At 33.4% G+C, this 20,706-nt stretch overlaps 2 protein-coding genes across 3 annotated transcripts; one reads left to right on the top strand and one right to left on the bottom strand.

Moving 5' to 3' along the window:
- Positions 1-11,995, top strand: LOC107417209 (vacuolar protein-sorting-associated protein 33 homolog). 2 transcript variants are annotated; one of them, XM_060816546.1, is made up of 23 exons: positions 1-148; positions 313-651; positions 761-800; positions 1,104-1,184; positions 1,495-1,689; positions 1,800-1,910; positions 2,008-2,073; positions 2,299-2,406; positions 2,542-2,586; positions 4,197-4,253; positions 5,382-5,476; positions 7,297-7,348; positions 7,527-7,583; positions 7,723-7,785; positions 7,866-7,972; positions 8,063-8,185; positions 8,304-8,385; positions 8,479-8,549; positions 9,284-9,364; positions 10,354-10,411; positions 10,634-10,695; positions 11,077-11,170; positions 11,749-11,995. In XM_060816546.1, exons 2-23 carry the CDS (start codon positions 599-601, stop codon positions 11,836-11,838), a joined length of 1,791 nt encoding a protein of 596 aa, XP_060672529.1. In that variant the 5' UTR covers positions 1-148; positions 313-598; the 3' UTR covers positions 11,839-11,995. The 2 variants fall into 2 exon arrangements, with proteins under 2 accessions (XP_060672529.1, XP_060672528.1); XM_060816545.1 differs by having other exon boundaries at positions 7-188.
- A 623-nt stretch (positions 11,996-12,618) lies between these two features.
- LOC107417208 (U-box domain-containing protein 14) lies at positions 12,619-16,464 on the bottom strand. Its single transcript, XM_016025804.4, has 4 exons — positions 15,837-16,464; positions 14,989-15,105; positions 14,409-14,822; positions 12,619-14,321 (listed from the first exon to the last, which is right to left on the bottom strand). The coding sequence occupies exons 1-4, from the start codon at positions 16,119-16,121 to the stop codon at positions 13,254-13,256; spliced, it is 1,884 nt and encodes a 627-aa protein (XP_015881290.3). The 5' UTR covers positions 16,122-16,464; the 3' UTR covers positions 12,619-13,253.
- Positions 16,465-20,706: the final 4,242 nt, after the last annotated feature.

Below are 20,706 nucleotides of genomic sequence, written 5' to 3'. Positions count from 1 at the left end.
AAGGTTAAGTAGGTTGGACTAATTTGAAGGCAAATGTACTCCCATATGCTTAAATTGTAATTGGGGCCTGGACTGGTCTGAACCTGTGTCAGGTTATAAGGCAGATTGAATAGGCCTGACCCAGAATGTTATAAGGCTGGCTGAACTAGTATCCTTGATTCAAGTAGTTTATGGACGATTAGCCTCACGTAAGGGCCTTTTGTCTTTTTTTATTTTTTATTTATTTATTTTTTTTTTAAAGAGAAGGTTTTTTCTACACAACCCAAATATCAGTTTAAACAAATGTTTTTTTTTTTTTCTTTTTTTTTTAAGGTTCGAATTACTAGAAAGCCTTTTAAACTGAAGCATCGAAATCACCAGCGGTTCAGTTGGGTCGGGTCGTCTTCGTTGGAGACGGACGGTTAGTCGGACCTCTTGATCGGCGAATTTTCGTCAGATTTGTTCGTTGGTGTTGCCGGACTCGATTTCCATGGCGTTCATCGTTGCTTGGAGCCGTCAATGGCCGTTGTATTTTGGGAACTGAACGAACATCTTCATCTTCTTTGAACACAAAAAGAGGTTTGTATGTTTAAACAACAGAAGCTGAAGCTTCGTTTCCATGGCTCAGATTCCCAATTTAGACAATGCACCTCTCAATCTCACATTCCTAAGGTACGAAATCTTTGTTTCGCTGCACTGCAACTATATCATAAGCATTTCTTTGATTAATTTATCTATATATATATGGTGTTATGGAATTCAATATATATATGTACTTCAGGGAACAGTCTCAGAAGGAGCTCATAAACATCCTTAAGAATGTAAGTTCAACATCAAACAGAAAAATAGTATATATATATATATATATATATATATATATATGTACATATATTTTCTATATTTTCATCTCCTTGTTTGTTTATTAGAAAGTTTTGCTGATTACATAAAATACCCCATCCATGGGTCTAATAATTGGGTCGGGCTTAGTTCAATGAAAGATTTACTCTTCTTCTTTGTGTGTATAATTTTATATGTGTTCTACTTGCATATAATTGGAAGAAATGAGGGGCTTTTTGTTGGATGATTGTATGTGTATTGTATTGAATCAATTTTGTAATATATAGATTCGAGGAAAGAAGTGTTTGGTTATCGATCAAAAGCTTAGTGGCTCTCTCTCAGTGATTATCCAGACTTCACTTCTTAAGGTAATTCAATCCTAGCGATTTTGTTCTACTGCTTGTCTCAATAAAATTTTGATTCCGATTTTGTTTCCCTTATGCTGAAATTATTTAGTTGTAATGAGAAGTTTGTGCAATAATTAGTACTCATCGTCATCTTAGATTTCGAGAATTTGCATCTGATTGCATACAAAATTGTCATCTTTGGTTTAAAATCAATGTTGTATGTATTGATTCTATTGTGGAAACTGTGTTCTGCTGTAATCGGTGGAGAAAAAATTGATGGAAATAATCTGACAATTTAGATTGTACACATTGAACTGCTAATTACAAACAGGAGCATGGGGTTGAACTGCGACATCTTTCAGCTGAACCTATTCAAACCGATGCTGCCAAAGTGGTTTACCTTGTCAGGTCTCAGCTTAATTTGATGAAATTCATTAGTTCCCATGTTAACAATGATATATCCAGAGGTCTTCAGCGGGAATATTATGTCTATTTTGTTCCCCGCCGAGCAGTTAGTTGTGAGAAGGTAATAGTTCTTGCCCATTGATTCTCTTATATAGCTTACGTTTTCACTTTAATGGTATTCTTTCATGCATTCACTTAGGAAATGCTTTAAGGTATTGTTTTGCTATGCAGATCCTTGAGGAGGAAAAGGTCCACCACTTGTTGACCATAGGGGAGTACCCATTGTACATAGTTCCATTGGATGAGGATGTTTTATCTTTCGAACTTGATCTTGCTTACAAAGTATGGCAGAAATTTCTACTTTTATCCATTATGAATTAGGTATGGTGTCTTTGACTCTTGGTTTTCAATAATTTGTTCATTTACTGTTTTCTTGTAGGAATACCAAGTTGATGGTGATACAAGCTCTCTTTGGCATATTGCAAAGGCCATTCACAAGCTTGAGGTTGTATAAATACTCATCTTTTTTTGCGCTTTTAATTAATTATGTGTTTGGTTCAGTTGACTCATTAAAGATGAAGCCTCAAATGTGTAACTAAAAATTTATAAAGAGATTATAGAACTAGACTTCCATAGAAACCACAAACTTTTGTGATTGCATTTATTTAGTATGGCTCTATTGTAATTTCTGCAATTAGCCTGAATTCATGAATTGGCTATTGTATTGCAGTTTTCTTTTGGGTTAATACCCAATGTGAGGGCCAAAGGGAAAGCATCAGTTTGTGTTGCTGAAATTTTGAACCGTCTGCAAGCAGAGGAACCTGTTAACTCACCTGATGTAATTATAAGTTGCTTCAAGATTTTCTTGCAATAAATTAAGTTCCACATAATATATAATGTTATCTTTATAGCCTTGAATGAGGGATACCTGTACCTAGATTGTTTCTCACTTATCTCTTCATTTTTACTTCAGATGGTTGTGCCAGAGATAAACACACTTATCCTTATAGATAGGGAGGTAAATCTCTCTCTCTCTCTCTCTCACACACACACACACACATGTATCTTGCTTTTTTTTTTTTTTTTTGTGGGCATCTTCTTGTTAGATGATATGATGTGAGTTGCACTTGCATCATGTTATATTTTAATATCTGTAGTTCATAATGAAACTCTTTGCAGTAGAATATGTAAGATGCAGATGGTTAATATTGCATTTATTATTGCATATTTAGTATAATATGGAAGACATATTAGAATTATTATGGCTTGATAATGAATTTACGATTGTTGGGCATTCAATGTATTCAGTTCTGAAAGCATAGCATATGCTAGATTACTTTGATGCCTTTTCCTCTTCCATGCTTCAGGCTTGGAACTTCTGAAGTTTTGCTTTTCTGGCACGATAATCTTGGGTTTTAAGCACACGCCTGTTGATAATTTAGGTGCTTCTATTGATAATTTAGGTGCCCCCTGTGTGAGGTCGGTTGGATGACTTTGATTCTGAAGTAGTGTAAGATGGCACCTCTTGGTTAAGTAATGCTCCTTCTTAGTCATTTTCATAGGCTATAGCGGAGGGTAATGTGGTTTTGAAGTTTGAGGGTGTAAAAATGAATCTGTGATACATTGTATGTGTTGTTGTGCAAGGATGATCTTGAGGGCTTTGTCGAAATGTACTAAGTGAATCCAGATTTTTCAGTAGTGTTTAAGGTGGGATGTACAGGATGATCATTAAGTACCATGATGGCAAAAGGCAAGGACTCATTTGGATGGATTGTTGCACTAAATTACAAGAGGGATTGTGGATTCAACTAGAGAAAGGAAAGCACGTTTTTTTTTGGGGGGTAGGGGTAGGGGTGCTGAACGGGATTCAAAACAGTTATTTAGTGTTTTAAGGGATTTAGAGTACTATTTAGTAGTTAATGAGGGAAAGCTTAGCACTTCGAGGGAGAATTGTGATGTTGATTGAGCTTAAATGAGCTTGGATTGCAGGAAATTGTTAGTTAGAAGTCTAAGGACCCAGGTAAAATTGCTAGGAAAGGCTTGGTGTCGAAAAAACTAAGAAATACTATAGAAGAAAGGAAGAGATGGATTTTTTTCTGTAGATAACACTTAGCATGCTCATTTTACAAGAGAGATTCAGAATTTGGGATGTTTAGATACAAAAGAATTAACTGGTAAATCTAAGAGTAACCTACCAAGGATAAGAAATCATGGTCCTACTAGTTATTCCCTGTGCCAAAATACTATCTAATCAGGTTAGAAAAAGTACAATCATACTCAGCACAACCATCAACCTACTGCTACAAACAGGAAAAATAAAAATTAGGCATCAAGATACATAGGGAACCATACTGAGTATCAAATTCGATCAAGATTTTGAACTTTGTATAGGGCTAATTAAGGATTTTATTGCAGATTGAATCATTATTTTAATTTCTTATCATCTAATAGCTATTGATAAAATGATATATAGAAGAATTAGAAATTGTTGAATAATATTCTTGCATACCAATTACTGATTTGTAGGGTATTAGGTTTCGTGTTTACTGCTCTAGTGCTTTTTTAGGATGATGAATATATCATGAGTTCTGGCAGTCTTACCAAAAAGTGGCTTTTCCATATCTGCAGGTGGACATGGTCACTCCTATGTGTTCTCAACTAACATACGAGGGGCTTCTCGATGAGGTAAGCCATTGTTTTATTGGAGCACTACTTTTATGCATCTAAAACTTTGTTGTATGACATGATAGTTGAGTAATATGAGTGTAGCAGCTCTAGAAAATGTAGGTGTAATAATCAAATTTAGCTGTCCACTATATATCATTATATAAGTTCAGTTATCATGGTTAAATAAAAACTTTTTAAGTATCTTTCTAACGGCTTTGATTACTGATTTGTCTATATATTTTGTCAATCGAGTCATTACTATCCATATTACCTAAATGAGAAATTTTACATTATTGTCTTTATTTATTTTACAACTTTTGCAAGTATGCCTGGGTGTTTTTAGAAATTATAAATATCTTCCCTTCAGTTTCTTATTTGTTACAAATGTACTCTCATTTTTAGAAATTTCTTCTATTTATTTACATATTTATTTTTGAAGTTTCAAATTTTCTTATGGATGCAACAAATTGAAAGATTTTGGATTGAAGAGAAGATGTTGGTACGAAAATATAATTTGAGGGGAGGTCTATTATTTTATTTATGGAAATATAGACACTTATGCAAAAACTTGTAAAGAAGATAAGAGGTTAACATAAATTTCCCTACTTAGATTAGGGTAGTTGGACCTCTAGTAGTATGAGCTTGCAAGAGATTTTTTTTTTTTTTTTCCTCCATTTTTTTTAATGCAAAATCTTCTTTCAAGGTTAACTTAGTACAGGGATGAAATTTAAGGGTAGGTCTATATTATTTATGGGAATATGGAGAAACATGGTAATTCTCTCATCCTGGACACTCTGTTCACAATTTATCTAGGACAATGCCTATCTTTTTAAGGCTACGTGGGTAAATGCTTTTACACGCATATCCTTTTGTCCCGGACAAATCCTGGATGAGAGAAAAATTATGGAGGCATATATGCAAAACTTGTAACATTAAGAGACTAACATAATTTTCCATACCTCGATTGAGGCAACTAGACCTCCTGTAGTATGAGCACCCATTTGTAAAGAAGCTGAATAGTTTATTTCTTCATTGTTTTAATGAAAAATTTGTGGTCAAATTTGATATTGTAGATTTTTGATGAAATTTAACGGAAGCCTGTGCTTATTGGATTTAGTTAAGCCTTTTCTAATAGGTTCTATGCAGTTTCTAGGCATTAATAATGGGTCTGTGGAGCTTGATGCATCTATCATGGGTCTCCAACAAGAGGGAAAGAAAGTCAAAGTTCCGCTTAATTCAAGGTAAAATGTTGTCTGTGTTTGATATACTTTTTTATGTAATGCAAGTGTATCATGCTCCTACTACACATCTGATTGTTGAAGCCTTTTTGTTTTTATCGTTGTTTCTGGGTTGTTGTTTTTTTTTTCAATCCCTTTTGTCTTATTTTCAATAACTACTTGTCCTATATGTTCTCTGAAAAGCAAGCTCTTGCTCGGATTTTGTTATTTTTATCTTATTGAAAAGGGAGTCAGTAGTCAATACATCTTGGTTGAATGGCCTTCCCACTACTATTGTAGTATCTATTAATTGGACTGATTAGATTGGATAGTCAGATGAAGAATCTAATTATAGGTTTGGTTTACTTGAATTTTGGTAATATTATAATCTTTGAGCACAAAGACGGGTGCTCACTAGTTTCCATTGCAGTATCACTTGAAGAATGCAGGATTTCTTGAAGAATTTAGGAAGTGTCTAGTTCATTTTCTGATGCACTTTAACCATTCAATATGTTCGAACAATATTTTTCAACTCCAAGTGTCTAGAGTTTCTTAAGCTGTATGCACTCTCTCTCTCTCTCTCTCAATAGATTCATAATTCATATAAGTTCATGAAATAAGTGTTATCCTTCTTTTTGGGTTCATATATTTGAATTATTTTGTCCACTAGGTAAAAGTTTTGCTCATGTTGTACTAAATCTTGTTATTGTAAGTGTCTGTAATATGTAATTAACCTTCTATTATGCAGAAAACTTTTAGTCAATAGACATCACCCAAGTTTGGGATTTTAGACATTAGTTGTATATTCCTAGTGGTTCTCCTTAACTTTATTGTACAGTGTAAATCTACTTTTAGTGATTATTTTTATTTATGCTCGCAATACTACTGTGTTAAAGTAAAGAAATTTGTGTAAAATATCTCTAACAATGTACTGCTTTAGGATCCGAATTTGTAAGGTGGTTGTCTTCGGTTTGGTTGATTTTTGCTCCTTTTTTTTTTTTTTTTTTTTTTTAAACAAAATGAACCAGACCAAAGCATGGAGGAAAACCAAACCAAACCAAATTGACCATTTTGAGTTCCGTTTGGTTCAATTTGGCCGGGTTGAATATTTTATTTTATTTTTTAATTTGTTAATAATTTTTTTAAAAAAATATTATTATTTTTAAATTAGTTGAATTTAATATTATTAATATATTTAATTAAATAATCTAAAAAGTAAAAACATAAAAATATATTAAAACTATAATTAAATATTAAAATAATAAAAATTATATATAATATATATGTTCTGTTCGGTTTGGATTGGTTTGAATTATTTTTAATCCAAACTGAACTGAACCAACTATAGACAAAAATTGAATGGAACCAAACCAGTTGAGTTTTGGTCAGTTTGTTTGGCTCGGATAGGTCCAAAATTTTTTGTTGTTTTGTTAACCTTCTCAACAGTTATTAGCAAACCTAAAAAATAGGACTTGACTGTATTTTGAACATAAGTTATATTAAATTTCCATTGAAATTGGAGGAGGCAAACCTATTTTTTTGCCTTCTATGCAAGAACAAGGTGTCTGACTAACTATCACATAAGCTCAGCCTGTCTCTTGGTTTGGTTAATGCATATGACTCCTAGAGCTGTACTTGACTAGAATAATCAATGCCTTTTTTGGTTGTTAATATTATTCCATACCTATTACCTTAGTTACTACTCCCTTGACAAAAATAGCTAATAACTAGTATTGCCTGCTTGGTATCTAGACTTTATATTTACTTTTCAAATTGATTTTAGCATCTTTTTTCTTCTTTATCTCTTTCTTTCATATGTATTAACTGTTCTTGTTGTTACATAGTGACAAGCTGTTTAAGGAGATACGGGATCTCAACTTTGAAGTTGTTGTCCAGGTTGATCTGTTTTTACCAGTTTACATTTGTTTATTGATTTTCTTGTTATTTGTGTCATTCTTTCATTTTTCCTTTCTTCAGTTATTTATTTTTCGTTCCACATATCTCTTTTTTTATTTCATTAAGATCATCTCTTGAAGTTCCAATTTATTAGTTGCCATCTGTTGTATGATTGCAGATTCTACGTCAGAAAGCAACATCCATGAAGCAGGATTATACAGAGATGACCACCACTGTAAGTGAATGGTTCAGCACCTAACTACCCATTTCTTTTACTTTTATTTGTGGTCTCTGCCAGCTTAATTAGCTGCCTTGAAGCTGATATGTGGTTGTTGTTAAGTAGTTCTGATTGATTGATATTTGAATGCATACAGACCCAGACAGTTTCTGAATTGAAGGACTTTGTCAAAAAGCTGAATTCGTTGCCAGAAATGACTGTACGTATTTTCTGATGTGTTATTTGTGGGGTTCTACAATATGAGTTTGGTTTCTAATTTGCTGCATTTTATTTCTTTAGAGGCACATAAATCTTGCTCAGTATTTATCAACTTTTACATCGAAGCCATCATTTCTTGCGCAACTTGACATGGAACACACTATGGTTGAGGCGCAGAGTTATGACATGTAAGAGAATTTACACTGCTGCTGGGAACTTACATTTGGACAGGATTGGAATTTTACAGCCATGAAACTAAATATAGTTGATGAATGCAGATGCTTTGAGTACATTGAAGAAATGATCCATAAGCAGGAACCACTGATAAATGTTCTACGACTTCTCATCTTATTTTCTATAACAAATTCAGGGTTACCTAAAAAGAATTTTGACTATTTGAGGCAAGAATGACATTTTTCATATATGCTTTAAGTTAGTTTGTACAGTTTACCATCAAGTTGCATGAAAATGCAACTTTTTGTATCATATAGATAATTTAAGATTTTCATTCTTGTTTAGGAGAGAACTACTCCACAGTTATGGATTTGAGCACGTGGGTACTTTGAATAACTTAGAAAAAGCTGGATTGCTGAAAAAACAGGTTATCTATTTATTTTTATCTGCATTGCTCATTTAACAAATTTTGTTTATTGTAATATAAGATGATTCATTATGCATCATCTGAACCATTCAGGAGTCCAAAAGCAACTGGCCGACAGTCAAACGTGCTCTGCAACTTGTTGTTGAGGACACTGACACAGCCAAGTATTATTCTTAGCCTTTGGATCTGTCTGTATCTACTGCAAAGTTGTATATTTAATTAGAAAATTTTCTTTTCGGTAATAAACAAAGTATTTTTAGAGCGTTGGTCTAACATAGGTGGCAGCCCATAGTTTCATTGAAGTGGAGAACTCTACTATAATTTTTGCATTTGTATGATATATTGCTATGCTATTCTTGTAAGTTAATATGGTCCACTTCACTTTCTCCTATATAACAGGAATTCAGACAATTTGTCGTTGAATTTTCTAGTTAACAATTCCTTATCTAGATTCTAGATTACTCTTGGTTTCTGTAGATACCAAGTTTCTTTATTTTCTTAGTTTTGATATGCATTGTCTACCTTATTCTATTTTGCCCTTATTAATACACCGAATATAGCCTGCACATTGACCTGTTCAAATTATCGATATATAATAAATACTTGTAACCTAGTTAAGTGGTAAATGATGCACTTGATACTGGCATGCTTTAGTGTGTTCAAGCCTCTCAAATACATTAAGGCTTATTCTCATTTTTGACACTGAAGCACATCCTGCAGTGTTTAGAACCTTTTCGTATCCATTATGGCTCCTTCAAGTTTTTATGGGACTAACACACTTCATGCAGTTTTTCAACCTAATAAATTACAGTATATTATTTCTAGCTTGTTTCATTTACTTATAATTCCTTATAAGTCCATTCTCGCTAATTTCTGTACTTGTTTGCTAATATCACAGCCCCAATGATATTTCCTATGTCTTTTCTGGATATGCACCTCTTAGTATTCGCCTTGTCCAGCATGCTGTTCGATCTGGATGGTGAGGTTAATTATTTTTTGTGCTCTAATTACATAATACATACTAATTCTTGTTCTGAGCAAGCAAGTTTCGGTCTTTTATCTCTTTAAGAATAATGTTATTTATGTTGTATATCTCTTGGTTGTGTATTAACCCTAGAATGTTGAAGCATTATAAGTGATGAAAATAAAATTTCTAAATCTACTCGTTTAACTTTATGAATTACATTTTCACAATAGGTTTGATAAAAACATCTTACAAAGTTGGAAATTAAATTTTTTTAGAACAAATAAAATATATTATCAAGAAAAGTTAAAGAAGTTAAAAACAAAGGATGCTAAAGAGACATTTAGCAACAGTAATTCTCTTATCACCACATTAAGTATTATTCGTTAAATGAAACTTTTAATATGAACTTAATTTTAACACCTGGCAAAATCACAGGATTCCTTGACGATTTTCTGCTTTGATAACATTTTTAGATGATCTCAATTCTAATTTTGTAGCCCATTGTTATATGTTATTTCGGTTTTAAGTGTTTCTCCATTAATTCTTTAAAGCTGAAAATTCTATGGGCCTAATGAGGTTCAATGCTTTCGTTTTTTGTTTTCTGCAACCTCAATTTTATGCTTTTTATTTAACTTCAACTCTTTTTAACTTTAATTTCCTTTCATTATATGGGCTGAAGCTTTGAAATTGGCATACATAGAAGATGTAATTTTTTTTAGCGTTTATTGCATTACATAAACCACCAGTTTTCATTACTTACCTTCATTTAATTTGTCAGCCATATGAAGATTTTTACACCATATTTGGTTCTGAATTGTGTGGCATTTTATGACATTGCTATGCTCTTTTTCTGGAATGCCACTGCTGGGGGTTTTCTGTGTAGCTTATTTTTCTTCAAATCTAATCTTTCTTCAATGTTGACTTCGTGGACCTTATTACTATAGCATCTATGGCTACATGAATGACTTCGTCCCTCTTAAATGTGAAATTTGACTGTTCAGGCGTCCAATAGAAGAAATTTTGAAGCTGTTGCCTGGACCTCATTCAGATAAAAAGCGAGTCAGTAAATCCTCTTGGATTATTCTTCACTTTTTTTTTAAGTTTTTTGGGTTTCTGTTTTTCAGTTGCAAGTTTTCTTTCAATCCTTCTTGGTATGTTGGTTTATAGTTTCTATTTGCAAGCAGTTCTTTCTTGTTGATTCTACAGCAATTATAGCCCTTCTTTCTTATTTGTTATACTGCTGCATCTATTAATTTTTGATATGTTATACTATTTTTACAGGGAAGATTTTCAAGTAGCCCATCATTGGACACTTTACAGGGTGCTTCAGCCAGTATGGACAAGTATGTGTCAACCTATTTCATAGGATACTGCTACAAGCATTGTTTTTTCTTGATATATTGTTGCCTTAGCGTGTTGGGTTATTTTTCTTTGTAAAGAACCACTTTAAAATCACAAGTTTGAAGTTTGTTAATTGATAAGAAACAATTTTGAATAGTTAGAATGTAGGATTATAAACTTCCTGATGTTTGTCGAGTCCATTCTTTTTATGGTTTCTGTCTAAATTTGTTAATAAATTGATACTTCTGTTGCTTAAATGTTTTGACCAATGTTTCCCTTTTTTTTTTTTTTTTTTTCTTTCCGGCTGAAGTTCTACTGGAAAGTTCCACTTGGGTCTGTCTATATGGTTGCTATTTACTGACACTTCTTTTGATAAATCACAGGGTAGCTGATGGAAGGCGCTCCCTGGTTCTTGTTGTCTTTGTTGGAGGTGTAACATTTGCTGAGATTGCTGCTCTTCGATACCTGTGTTCTCAGGTATATTAATTGTTTCGAGTCTATGAGATCCTTTGATTAGAAAAATATTGTCTGCAGCAGCTTCAAAATATATTCAAAACACCCTAGCATATAAGTTTTTTTGTTGTCTGCATCTTTACCACATTCATGGTCCAACGCATGGTTTAGAAACATCTTTGTTCACTTTCAAGGAAGAGGCTTTACACTATAAAATGATGTCAAGTCGTACTCTGTATTGCTTAAAGTGGCACAATCATACAATTGCCATATCAGCTTGGTTAAGCACATTCTAATTGTGATTATGTCAGCAATTCGACGTGTCATACATTATTTCTGTGTCAAATTTCGAAGCATTCAACTTCTTGATTGAAAATATCTATGAACTAGAACTTTTATTGCTTATATTTGAAGATCCTTGTACTGCTTATATTTAAAGAGCTTATGGTAGCTGAAAAGCAATCATTTTACATATTCAATGAGAGGTTAACTTTCAGAACGGTTTATTATTATTATTTCAATATGGACTAGTTTACCAGTTTAAAATCATGTTGTTTCTATTTTATTGTTATACCTATTTAAGATGACTTTATGTCTTGCAGGAAGCAATGGCGTACGATTTGATTATTGGGACAACAAATATCGTCAGCGGCCATTCCTTGACTGAATCATTTGTAGAGAAGTTGGGTTGACTTTTAACTTCTCGTATATTTATTTATTTTGACTTTCACACATTTATATTTTTTTAATTTATTTTTTCTTCTTTTTCTTAGTGTCAAAGATTAATATTTGTATTTTGTTGTCAAGTTGGTATAAATTGTGTTTAAAAGATGATTTTTATTTGAATTATTTCCATAGTACTTTTTTATTTATTGGAATAATAATAATAATAGTAATAATAATAAAAGATTTAGCGCATGATAATGTGTTTAGTTTTGGTTGTCAAAGTTTAAATTTATTACGTTGTAAATTAAAATAGACTAAAATAACCGATTAAAAATTAATTAAACATCACTTATAAAATAAATGATTTGTGAATGTATAAAATCTTTAGTTTCTTTATATATAGAAATTAACTTTTATATATAGTTTTTGATCATTCATAATAATATCTCATATATTTATAATAATTTCTCTTATTTTGTATCTTAAATTTATAACTTTTTAGATGTAGGTATAAATGGTTTATCAATTAAATTTATTTCACATGGTTAAATTTTATATGTACTAACTTTTATATTATATGATATAAGCAGAGCCTTAATGGCCTGTTGAAAACTTTTATAATTTCTAGTAATATAAGATGTAGGGGGAAAATCAAATGATATTTTACTATTTTTATAACAAGTGACATTTTGAACCGTAAGTATTAAAATGTTTATTCAATTTATTTATCAAATGATATCATTATTAATTGGTAAAATCTTATTATTTATATATGAAAAAAATAAAATTTTAAATAGATAAGTGAATAAAAAAATAATTAAATATTATTACACCATCTTTTATATTATTTGATAAATAAATTTGATGAAAATTTTGACAAATCTAGCATTACCGTTTACTTAAAATGCTGCTATTTACAGATACAGATATGAAACACGAACTTTTACAAAATCAGAAGCACCGTTCTCTTGTCACGATGGATGAAAATGATATTCAGAAGGTAGAGGCATGACAACAGGCAGAATTGTGAAGTTAGGTTCTTCCACAGTCACCGTTAACTTTTATGTCCCTAATCCAAGCAAAAGTAACCTTTTAGTCTTCTGTATACGGGGCACATAATTAAAGCACCTATTCCTCCTATAGCTGATCAGGGCAAGGAGTCGATGACCTAAAAACCCTTTTTTCTTGGCCTTTTTTTCGGGTGAGAACCTTCCTATCACTCTCAATGATGTCCTTGAACACCTAAATTCAACTATCTTTTATAACTTAAGCTCCCCATTTATCCCTTCATTAACACAATTTAAGTGCCTATGTATATGGTAATACAAACAATACAACAATTTCCCCATGTCGATTCCCACTATACCTACCGACTACTCTTTCTTCACCTTATATCAGACAGCAAATGAATGACTTAAAACACGGTCCTTATCTTCATGAATTAACAATTACTTTCAAGCCGTTGGAGGACTTCCAAAATACTTCCAGCTTTTCTCTTGGCCCTGTCAGTACCCTTTTCCAACAGTTCTTTCAATGCCTCTTCTGCACCAAGCTCCTTTGCTAGCTTCAACTGTTGCTGGTCACTAGTACACAATGACCACAATACAGCGGCCGCATTCTCCCGATTACGGTAGGAACCAGTTCGTATAGCCTCAACCAATGTAGGGATTGGCTCAGCATGACCAATTGCCATCTTCCCTTCTTGATGGCTGGCAAGAATGGCCAAAATTGCTAGTGCCTCATCCACCATACCACTTCCTGCATCCTTCAGCAATCTCATCAATGGAACTACAATACCAGCCTTAACGGCTCTGGCCTTGTTGCCCTGGTAGATCGAAAGATTGAAAATAGCTGTGGCAGCATCCTTTTTACCTCTTGGAGTCCCCTCACACAGCAAATTTATAAGAGCTGGGATAGCCCCAGCTGCTCCTATTGCGACCTTGTTCTCATCAATGACAGACAAACTGAAAAGGGTTGCAGCTGCATTTTCTCTAGCCTCCATGCTGCCATTTCTCAACACATCTACTATATCAGGTATAGCTCCTGCATTTACAATATTTCCCTTGTTACTGTCATTTATCGAAAGGTTGAGAAGAGCTGTAACTGCATGTTCCTGAGTACGTGGGTCTTGGGAGGATAACAGTTCAACAAGGAGCGGAATGGCTCCTGCCTCAGCAATACAAACTCTATTATCTGCATTCCTCTTTGCAAGCAAGCGGAGCTCACCAGTAGCTGATCTTAGTTCTTCTGGATTCCCATTAGCTAATTTTTCTAATAAGGCATCAATAGCAGCTCGATCACAGTCAGAAAATTTGCTTCCATTTTGCTTGCTTTTACTTTTTCCTTGCTTTCTTGGCAGCTCAACACCATTATTCTCACACCATAAAGCAATTAGACTTTTCAAAACATAGTTAGGTGTCAAGGCTGTGTGCATTAGTGACTGCTGGGTCTTGGGACAGGTTTTATGTCCTGCTTCCAGCCACTTCTGAATACAGGACCGTTCATATGTCTACCAAAAGGAAGTGCCAGTTAACTACATATTTACAATCACTACAAACATAAAAGACTGTAACTTATGAAGGAGAATGTATAATACCTGTCCAGTAGAGACAATGACTGGATCTGTCATCAATTCGAGAGATATTGGGCACCTAAAATCGTCTGGGATAACAGGAGATCTGTGCTTAACCGAGCTCTGATCACCTTTACAGGTGTCATCCACTGGATTTTCCGATAGTACACAATCCTTTAACTTCTTCAGTATTAATGACATCCGTTCAAATGACTCGCCAGGATCTCCACCGCTTGCAATAACCAATTCATGGAAAGCAAGCGACTCTTTCTTCAGGTCACAGATTGTCTTAAGATGCAGCTTTTCTGAAAGTCTTTTAAGAGTTGGAGGGTCTGGCTCTTTTTCTTTCTCGACCACATCTAAATCCATCTCCAGTTGTGAGTCAAATGATTCTTTTCTTTCTATAGCTCTTTTGAATTGAGCATGCACAAGTTCAATCTGAAACAAGTTAAATAGAGGTTAGAACTTCCTTAAAACACTTGTAAGTCTAATATGTAACTCTTTGATCTAGAACTACATAAAATTATAAACTGACGACAAGCAGAAATAGGAATAAACTTGTCGTTTATAACAACTTTGAAAATTTCTTGGGTTGTAACAATACCTGTTCTCGAACTTCATCCGATATAGGGAATTTATCGTAAGGAATCTCCTTCAATGCTGCTTCTATTTGTTCTGTCATTTGGTGGAACTTATTTACAATCTCGTCCCTATGAAAAGCCTTTAAAAAAAAAAAAAAAGAATAAAAAATTTAAAAAAAAAGGTAATTACACAGGCACCGAGTAATTAATATATAAATCTTTAACGATATAAAGAAGAAACCAAAAAAGTGGATAAACAATCAAAGGATGCACAAAAACTATGCAGCTTCACGGTTCATAATAAAAGATCCGAACCCAAAACAGAAAAAAACTGGATAGAGAGAGCAAATGCAACCTAATTGACAGATTGAAACCGTACGAAACTTTTTGACTGTGAAAGCTGTTTAATCTATAAGAGCATCCAAACCAAAAGACCAGCAATTTTTTTTCCACACCAACTGCAAACTTTTCCATTTAATTTAATAAACACATCGTTAGGAAACCAACCAAAATCTTCATCTCCAGCTTTAGTAAATTTTTGAAAGATTCAGCTTACTATTTTTCACTAGAACACATTTGATGTCAGTAGTAATAATCCAAAAGAAAATACAGGTAAAAGGTCTTGTTTGATAATTTGATTGTACGCAAAACAAAGCTTTTTTATATAATATAATGCCTTGGAGTTAACAAAACCAAACAAAAAGAAAAAAAGGAAAAATTTCCAATTTTTTTTTTAGCTGAATATCTTAATTTATTCAGCAAAACCCAAATTTCGATTTCCTTTTATTTCCTTTTTAAGTATTAACCCACAAATCAAAGAACCAAGAGAGAGAGAGAAAAGCAGAGATCAAAAAGAAGAAAGAGCAGGTACCTGATAAAGCTTGCTTCCCTGGTTGACCGACTCCAGAAGCAACTTAGTAGAAACCAAAGCGAGTCTCAGCGATTCAAAGGCCTTCACTTCCTCTTCACCCACCACTTGTTTGTCACTGTCCCTCAATTCCTCGAAAAGAGGGCTCAGCAGCTTCACTCTCCGTACCAAATTCCCGCAAATCTTCTTGAACGCGTTGCAGCACTCCGACGACTCGGAAATCGCCTTCACCGACTCAACCAGTTGACTCAGCACCGAGTTCCTCGCGTCCTCCTCCTTCGTCTCCATCCGATTGACAGCGCAATTCAGCCAACGAAAACCGTACCCCAAAAAAAAACAAAACACACACAAAAAAAAAAAAAAAAAAAAAAATCTTAGAGAAAATTGAAGTATTTACCCTTTAGAATTTGGACATTCTAATTTCTAGGTAGATGGAGAAGAAATGAAAGGCTCAAGGCTGGGATTGTGCTGGAATTATTTAAAGACGGGAGGGATAGAATCGGAAAGTCAAAAATACGCCATTGAAAAAGACCAGGCGTAGAAGCTGTTTTTTCTTTGTATATGTATATGTATGAAGGAGGAGGACAAAGCGTTGCAATGGGTCCGTCTGACCCTGATTCTCTCAAGAAGCACCACTAGATTTATTTATTTATTATTATTATTATTTTTTAATTGTGTAGAGAGAGACTTAAAAGTTTATTTAAATATATAAAATAATAATAATAAAAAAGCATATTATAAACGTTTATTTTATGTTATTTTGATTTTTTAATTATTTGAAATAATCAAATTTGGTTTTAAAATAAAGTTAAAGGATTGTTTTAAAGTTGACCATTTACCGTCTGATAGTGGAGAAAATCCAAATAATTTGTTGACATGTGGATGATTGCCACGTTGGATTGTCTTCCCACAAAAACTCATTAATACTATTGAATACCGTTTTTATTTTGCGCCTGCCTTCTCCGCCTCCTGCATTGAAGCTGCTGCATCCTCTGTGATGTGGAACAAGCTGTTGCCTAATTATATTATATATATACATACATATATATATATATATATATTCATTGTTTTATTATAATTTTTTTTTTAAAAATTTTTTTAGGTAAATAGTTGCCTCCCCATTATAGGAAAGGGGGAAAAAAAAAAAAAGAGTAAAAATCAGTGGACAATTGGCTATGGATCCAGTTAGATTTTTTTTTTCCTCTAATTTCTCTGTAAACTCTATTAAAGCTGAAAAAAAAAACATTTTCACGGTAAGTAATTGTTTCTCATTAACAACTAAGATTTACAATATCCAGAAACTTAAGGAGGTGAAATAGAGTTGAAAGCTGGAGTAATTTTTTTTTATGGTGCCAAAAATGACTACGCTTGGAAATCAATTTTTTTTTTTTTCTTAAGAGGTGTTCCATCGGATCTTATTGAAAAGAGGGCATTTGTTTAATTAGTGATGTATTGAAAAGGGAATGGTGGGGAGCGATTGTTCTTGAATCCATGAACATCCACTATTTCAGAGAAAAATCATGAGAAGGTGTGTGTTGAATTAGCTTCAGAGGCAACAGATGTACTCATAAATTTCATAGTGCCCACCGAATTAATTTTTGATGTACTCTTATTATTTTTTACTACTTTATTTCATTTTATTTTTTTCCTTTTTTTTTTTATCACAGAGGATGCAGCAGCTTCAATGGAGGAGGCGGAGAAGCCAAGGCACAAAAAAGAAACGGTGCCCAACGGCGTTAATGAGTTTTTGGGGGGAATGCCGTGGAAATCATCCATATGTCATTAAATGAAAGGGAAAAGTACTGAGTTTTGAATACTTAGGCTTATGATATGGCTTTTTTTAACACATGTCAGCAAATCATTTGGAATGGTATCAGTTGAGCTGGTACCACCAATGCAAAGAAGATTTTCTCCTGATTAGTGGGGTTGGATTTGATGACATCATTCCTCACCAAATCTATATTGTTCACAATTTTTTTTTGTTTTTTAAGTCTCGGGAATTGTTTATTAATTAGATTATAAAAGTATAGTTAAATTTATTACATTTAAGGCTAATTCTTTTTTTATTTTTTATTTTTTTTTTACATAGGCCAATTATAATTTGTGACTAGTGAGATACCACATTGGGTCGGGGGCTCCTGTCCCCCTCAATTTTTTTTTCTTTTTTATATTTTGAGTAATTTATTTTCAATTTACAATTTTATCCCCCAAAGTATAATGGCGCCCCTTCGTCTCTACCTTTACTAGTCTTTTTATTATTTTATTATTTTATTATTTTTTTATATCTGGTTTTATATTTATTTTGGTTTTAATTTATTTCCCAATTATCTAAATATTTTTATTCATTTATCACTTATTTGTAATCAAATTTATATAATTATAATATTCATATATAATATTTTAGTAATATAATATTTATTTAATTAATTTTTTTTTTGTATATGTTTATTAGCAAACTATAATATTATTTAATACAATTAGTTAGTAGCAAAATACAATGTAATTGAAATGACATTTATATTGATTTTTTTTAATTAGAGAGAAGTCAAGCTATAATTTTTTTTCCTAGGTTTAGTTGCACTTATTTATAAGGAATATAAAAAAAAATTTCGCAAAAATCAAAATTTTATTTCTTTCCTTTTGCCTCAAGAAGTATATATTTTTTTAAGAAAAGTTATTTTATAAAAAATTAGAGAAAACAAATTGATTACTAAATCTTCTGACATATGCCCACTGTTTTGAGTAAATGGTGAGTTTCCCTTTTTGGGTAAAGAGAAACAAAGCAAAACAAAGTAGAAGAAGAGAGAGAGTGGTTGGGAGATAAAGATCAGATGTTGAGAATTTAGAGAGATAAGGATTTAATTTTTCATTCATTCTTATTTCCATCCTTCTATAGCCCTTCTGCTATATATATATATATATATGTGTGTGTGTGTGTGTGTGTGTGTGTGTGTGTGTATTATATGTACAAAGCTCAATTCCTACTAATTCATAACTCCCATAAATAAACATAAAATAATTTATATAATAATTAGCAGTAACCTCCTTCTAGATGATCCCATTTGTAGATAGTTTTCCATGCATGGTTGTTTTATGTTGATTCACACATCCCTAGTCGTTATATGTTGGGTAACAAATCTTTGCATGAGTTGCTACACATCCCTGCATGAGTTGCATGGAAATGAGTTATCCTCGTGAGATCCCCTTCAGCTCCCCCCCCCCCCCCCCCCCTTAGAATCATCCTTGACCCCAAGGATGAAATTAGGATAGGTATGAGCGAGCCGTCTTTCATTCTCCTAAGTTGCATCCGCATTGGTAGTACCTACCCGTTTAACCAACACTTCTTTCTTAGGACGATACTTCCCTCTTTGAATGATTCGTGTGTCTAAAATAGCTTCCGATTGAGAAAGAATTTCAGTTAGTTCAGAGGCAGAAGGGAGAACAGGTTAAACAATTGGTGCTATTCCATGGCATTTCCTTAATAAGCTCACATGGAATACATTGTGGATTAATGATCCAGTTGGCAACTCTAGACAATATGCCACATGACCAATCTTCTCAATAATCCGATATGGACCGTAGTACTGCGGAGAAAGTTTGAGAGGTCAACAAATAGCTAAAGAAGTTTGATGGTATGGCTGTAATTTAAGATAAACAAAGTTTTCAACATTGTAGGAAACATCCCTACGCTTCCGATCTGTCGTAGATTTTATACGATCATGAGCCAGAATGAGATTGCAGCGTAAAATTTGAAGAATCTCTACATAGTCTCGAAGCAACTCATCCACAGCTTGAACTTTTGTTTTGCCTAGTACATAGGTGGGTAAGGATGGCGGTGGGTACCCATAAACAACCTCAAAAGAAGTGAGTTTGATATTTGAATGGACAGAGGTATTGTAGCTATAATCGGCCCATGACATCCAATCTATCCATTTATTTGGAAGTTCGCCAGCAAAGCAACGCAAGTATTTGATTCAGCACCTCCTTTTATCCTTTTGTCTGTGGATGATAGCTTGAACTCAACTTTAATGTGGTACCATGTAATGGAACAAGGTTTTCCAAAAGTGCTAAGAAAAACCTTATCTCTATCACTCACAATGGAATTGGCTCCAAAAACCTTAGCAATCAAAGAAGCCATATATGGGTATTTAAGAGATATGAAATGGGTATATTTTGATAAGCAATCCACAACCACCATTATTACCGCATGACCATGAGATGGAGATAGGCCATAAATGAAATCTATGGATATTTCAGTCCATATTTGTGTTGGAATGGGTAGAGGTTGTAGGAGTCCTACTGGTTTTGTACTATTGGCCTTACAGAGTTGGCATATATCACACTCTCTTATGAATTCCTTAACAACAGCCTTCAAATGTGGCCAAGTGAAGTCATATATAACCCGAGCAAGAGTCCTATGGTAACTAAACTGCCCACCAGTTGAGGATGAATGGGTCTTTGTTAATATTGTAGGGATTAGTATTGAGTTAGGACTCAAATATATCTTGTTATCTTTATACCAAACTCAATCTCGCATGAGATAAATCGTTGGAGTAAATGAGGATGTCTTAGTCATCTTAGTGTAGTAGGGTATTTTGATACGTCCTGCTATAGGATGGCCCACCACCCTAACTGTGGAAGAGAAATTGCATGGCATTGAAATTCTTCCTTACGGGGATAAAGCATCGGCATCGAAATTCTCTCTTCCCTTCTTATATTGAATGGAATATTCATATCCTAGCAATTTAGGAAGCCAACGAGTTTGGGTTGGTGTAGTAATCTGTTGCTCCAACAAATACTTCAAGCTTCGATGATCAGTTTAGATAATGAAGGGCTTACCAAGTAGATATGGTCTCCATCTCTTTATAGCCTT

Source organism: Ziziphus jujuba, chromosome 4 (genome assembly GCF_031755915.1).
Source record: "Ziziphus jujuba cultivar Dongzao chromosome 4, ASM3175591v1".
In the NCBI taxonomy this organism is placed as follows: Eukaryota; Viridiplantae; Streptophyta; class Magnoliopsida; order Rosales; family Rhamnaceae; genus Ziziphus; species Ziziphus jujuba.
The sequence above is the reverse complement of the archived record's forward strand: the minus strand, read 5'-3'. Positions and strand labels throughout refer to the sequence as shown.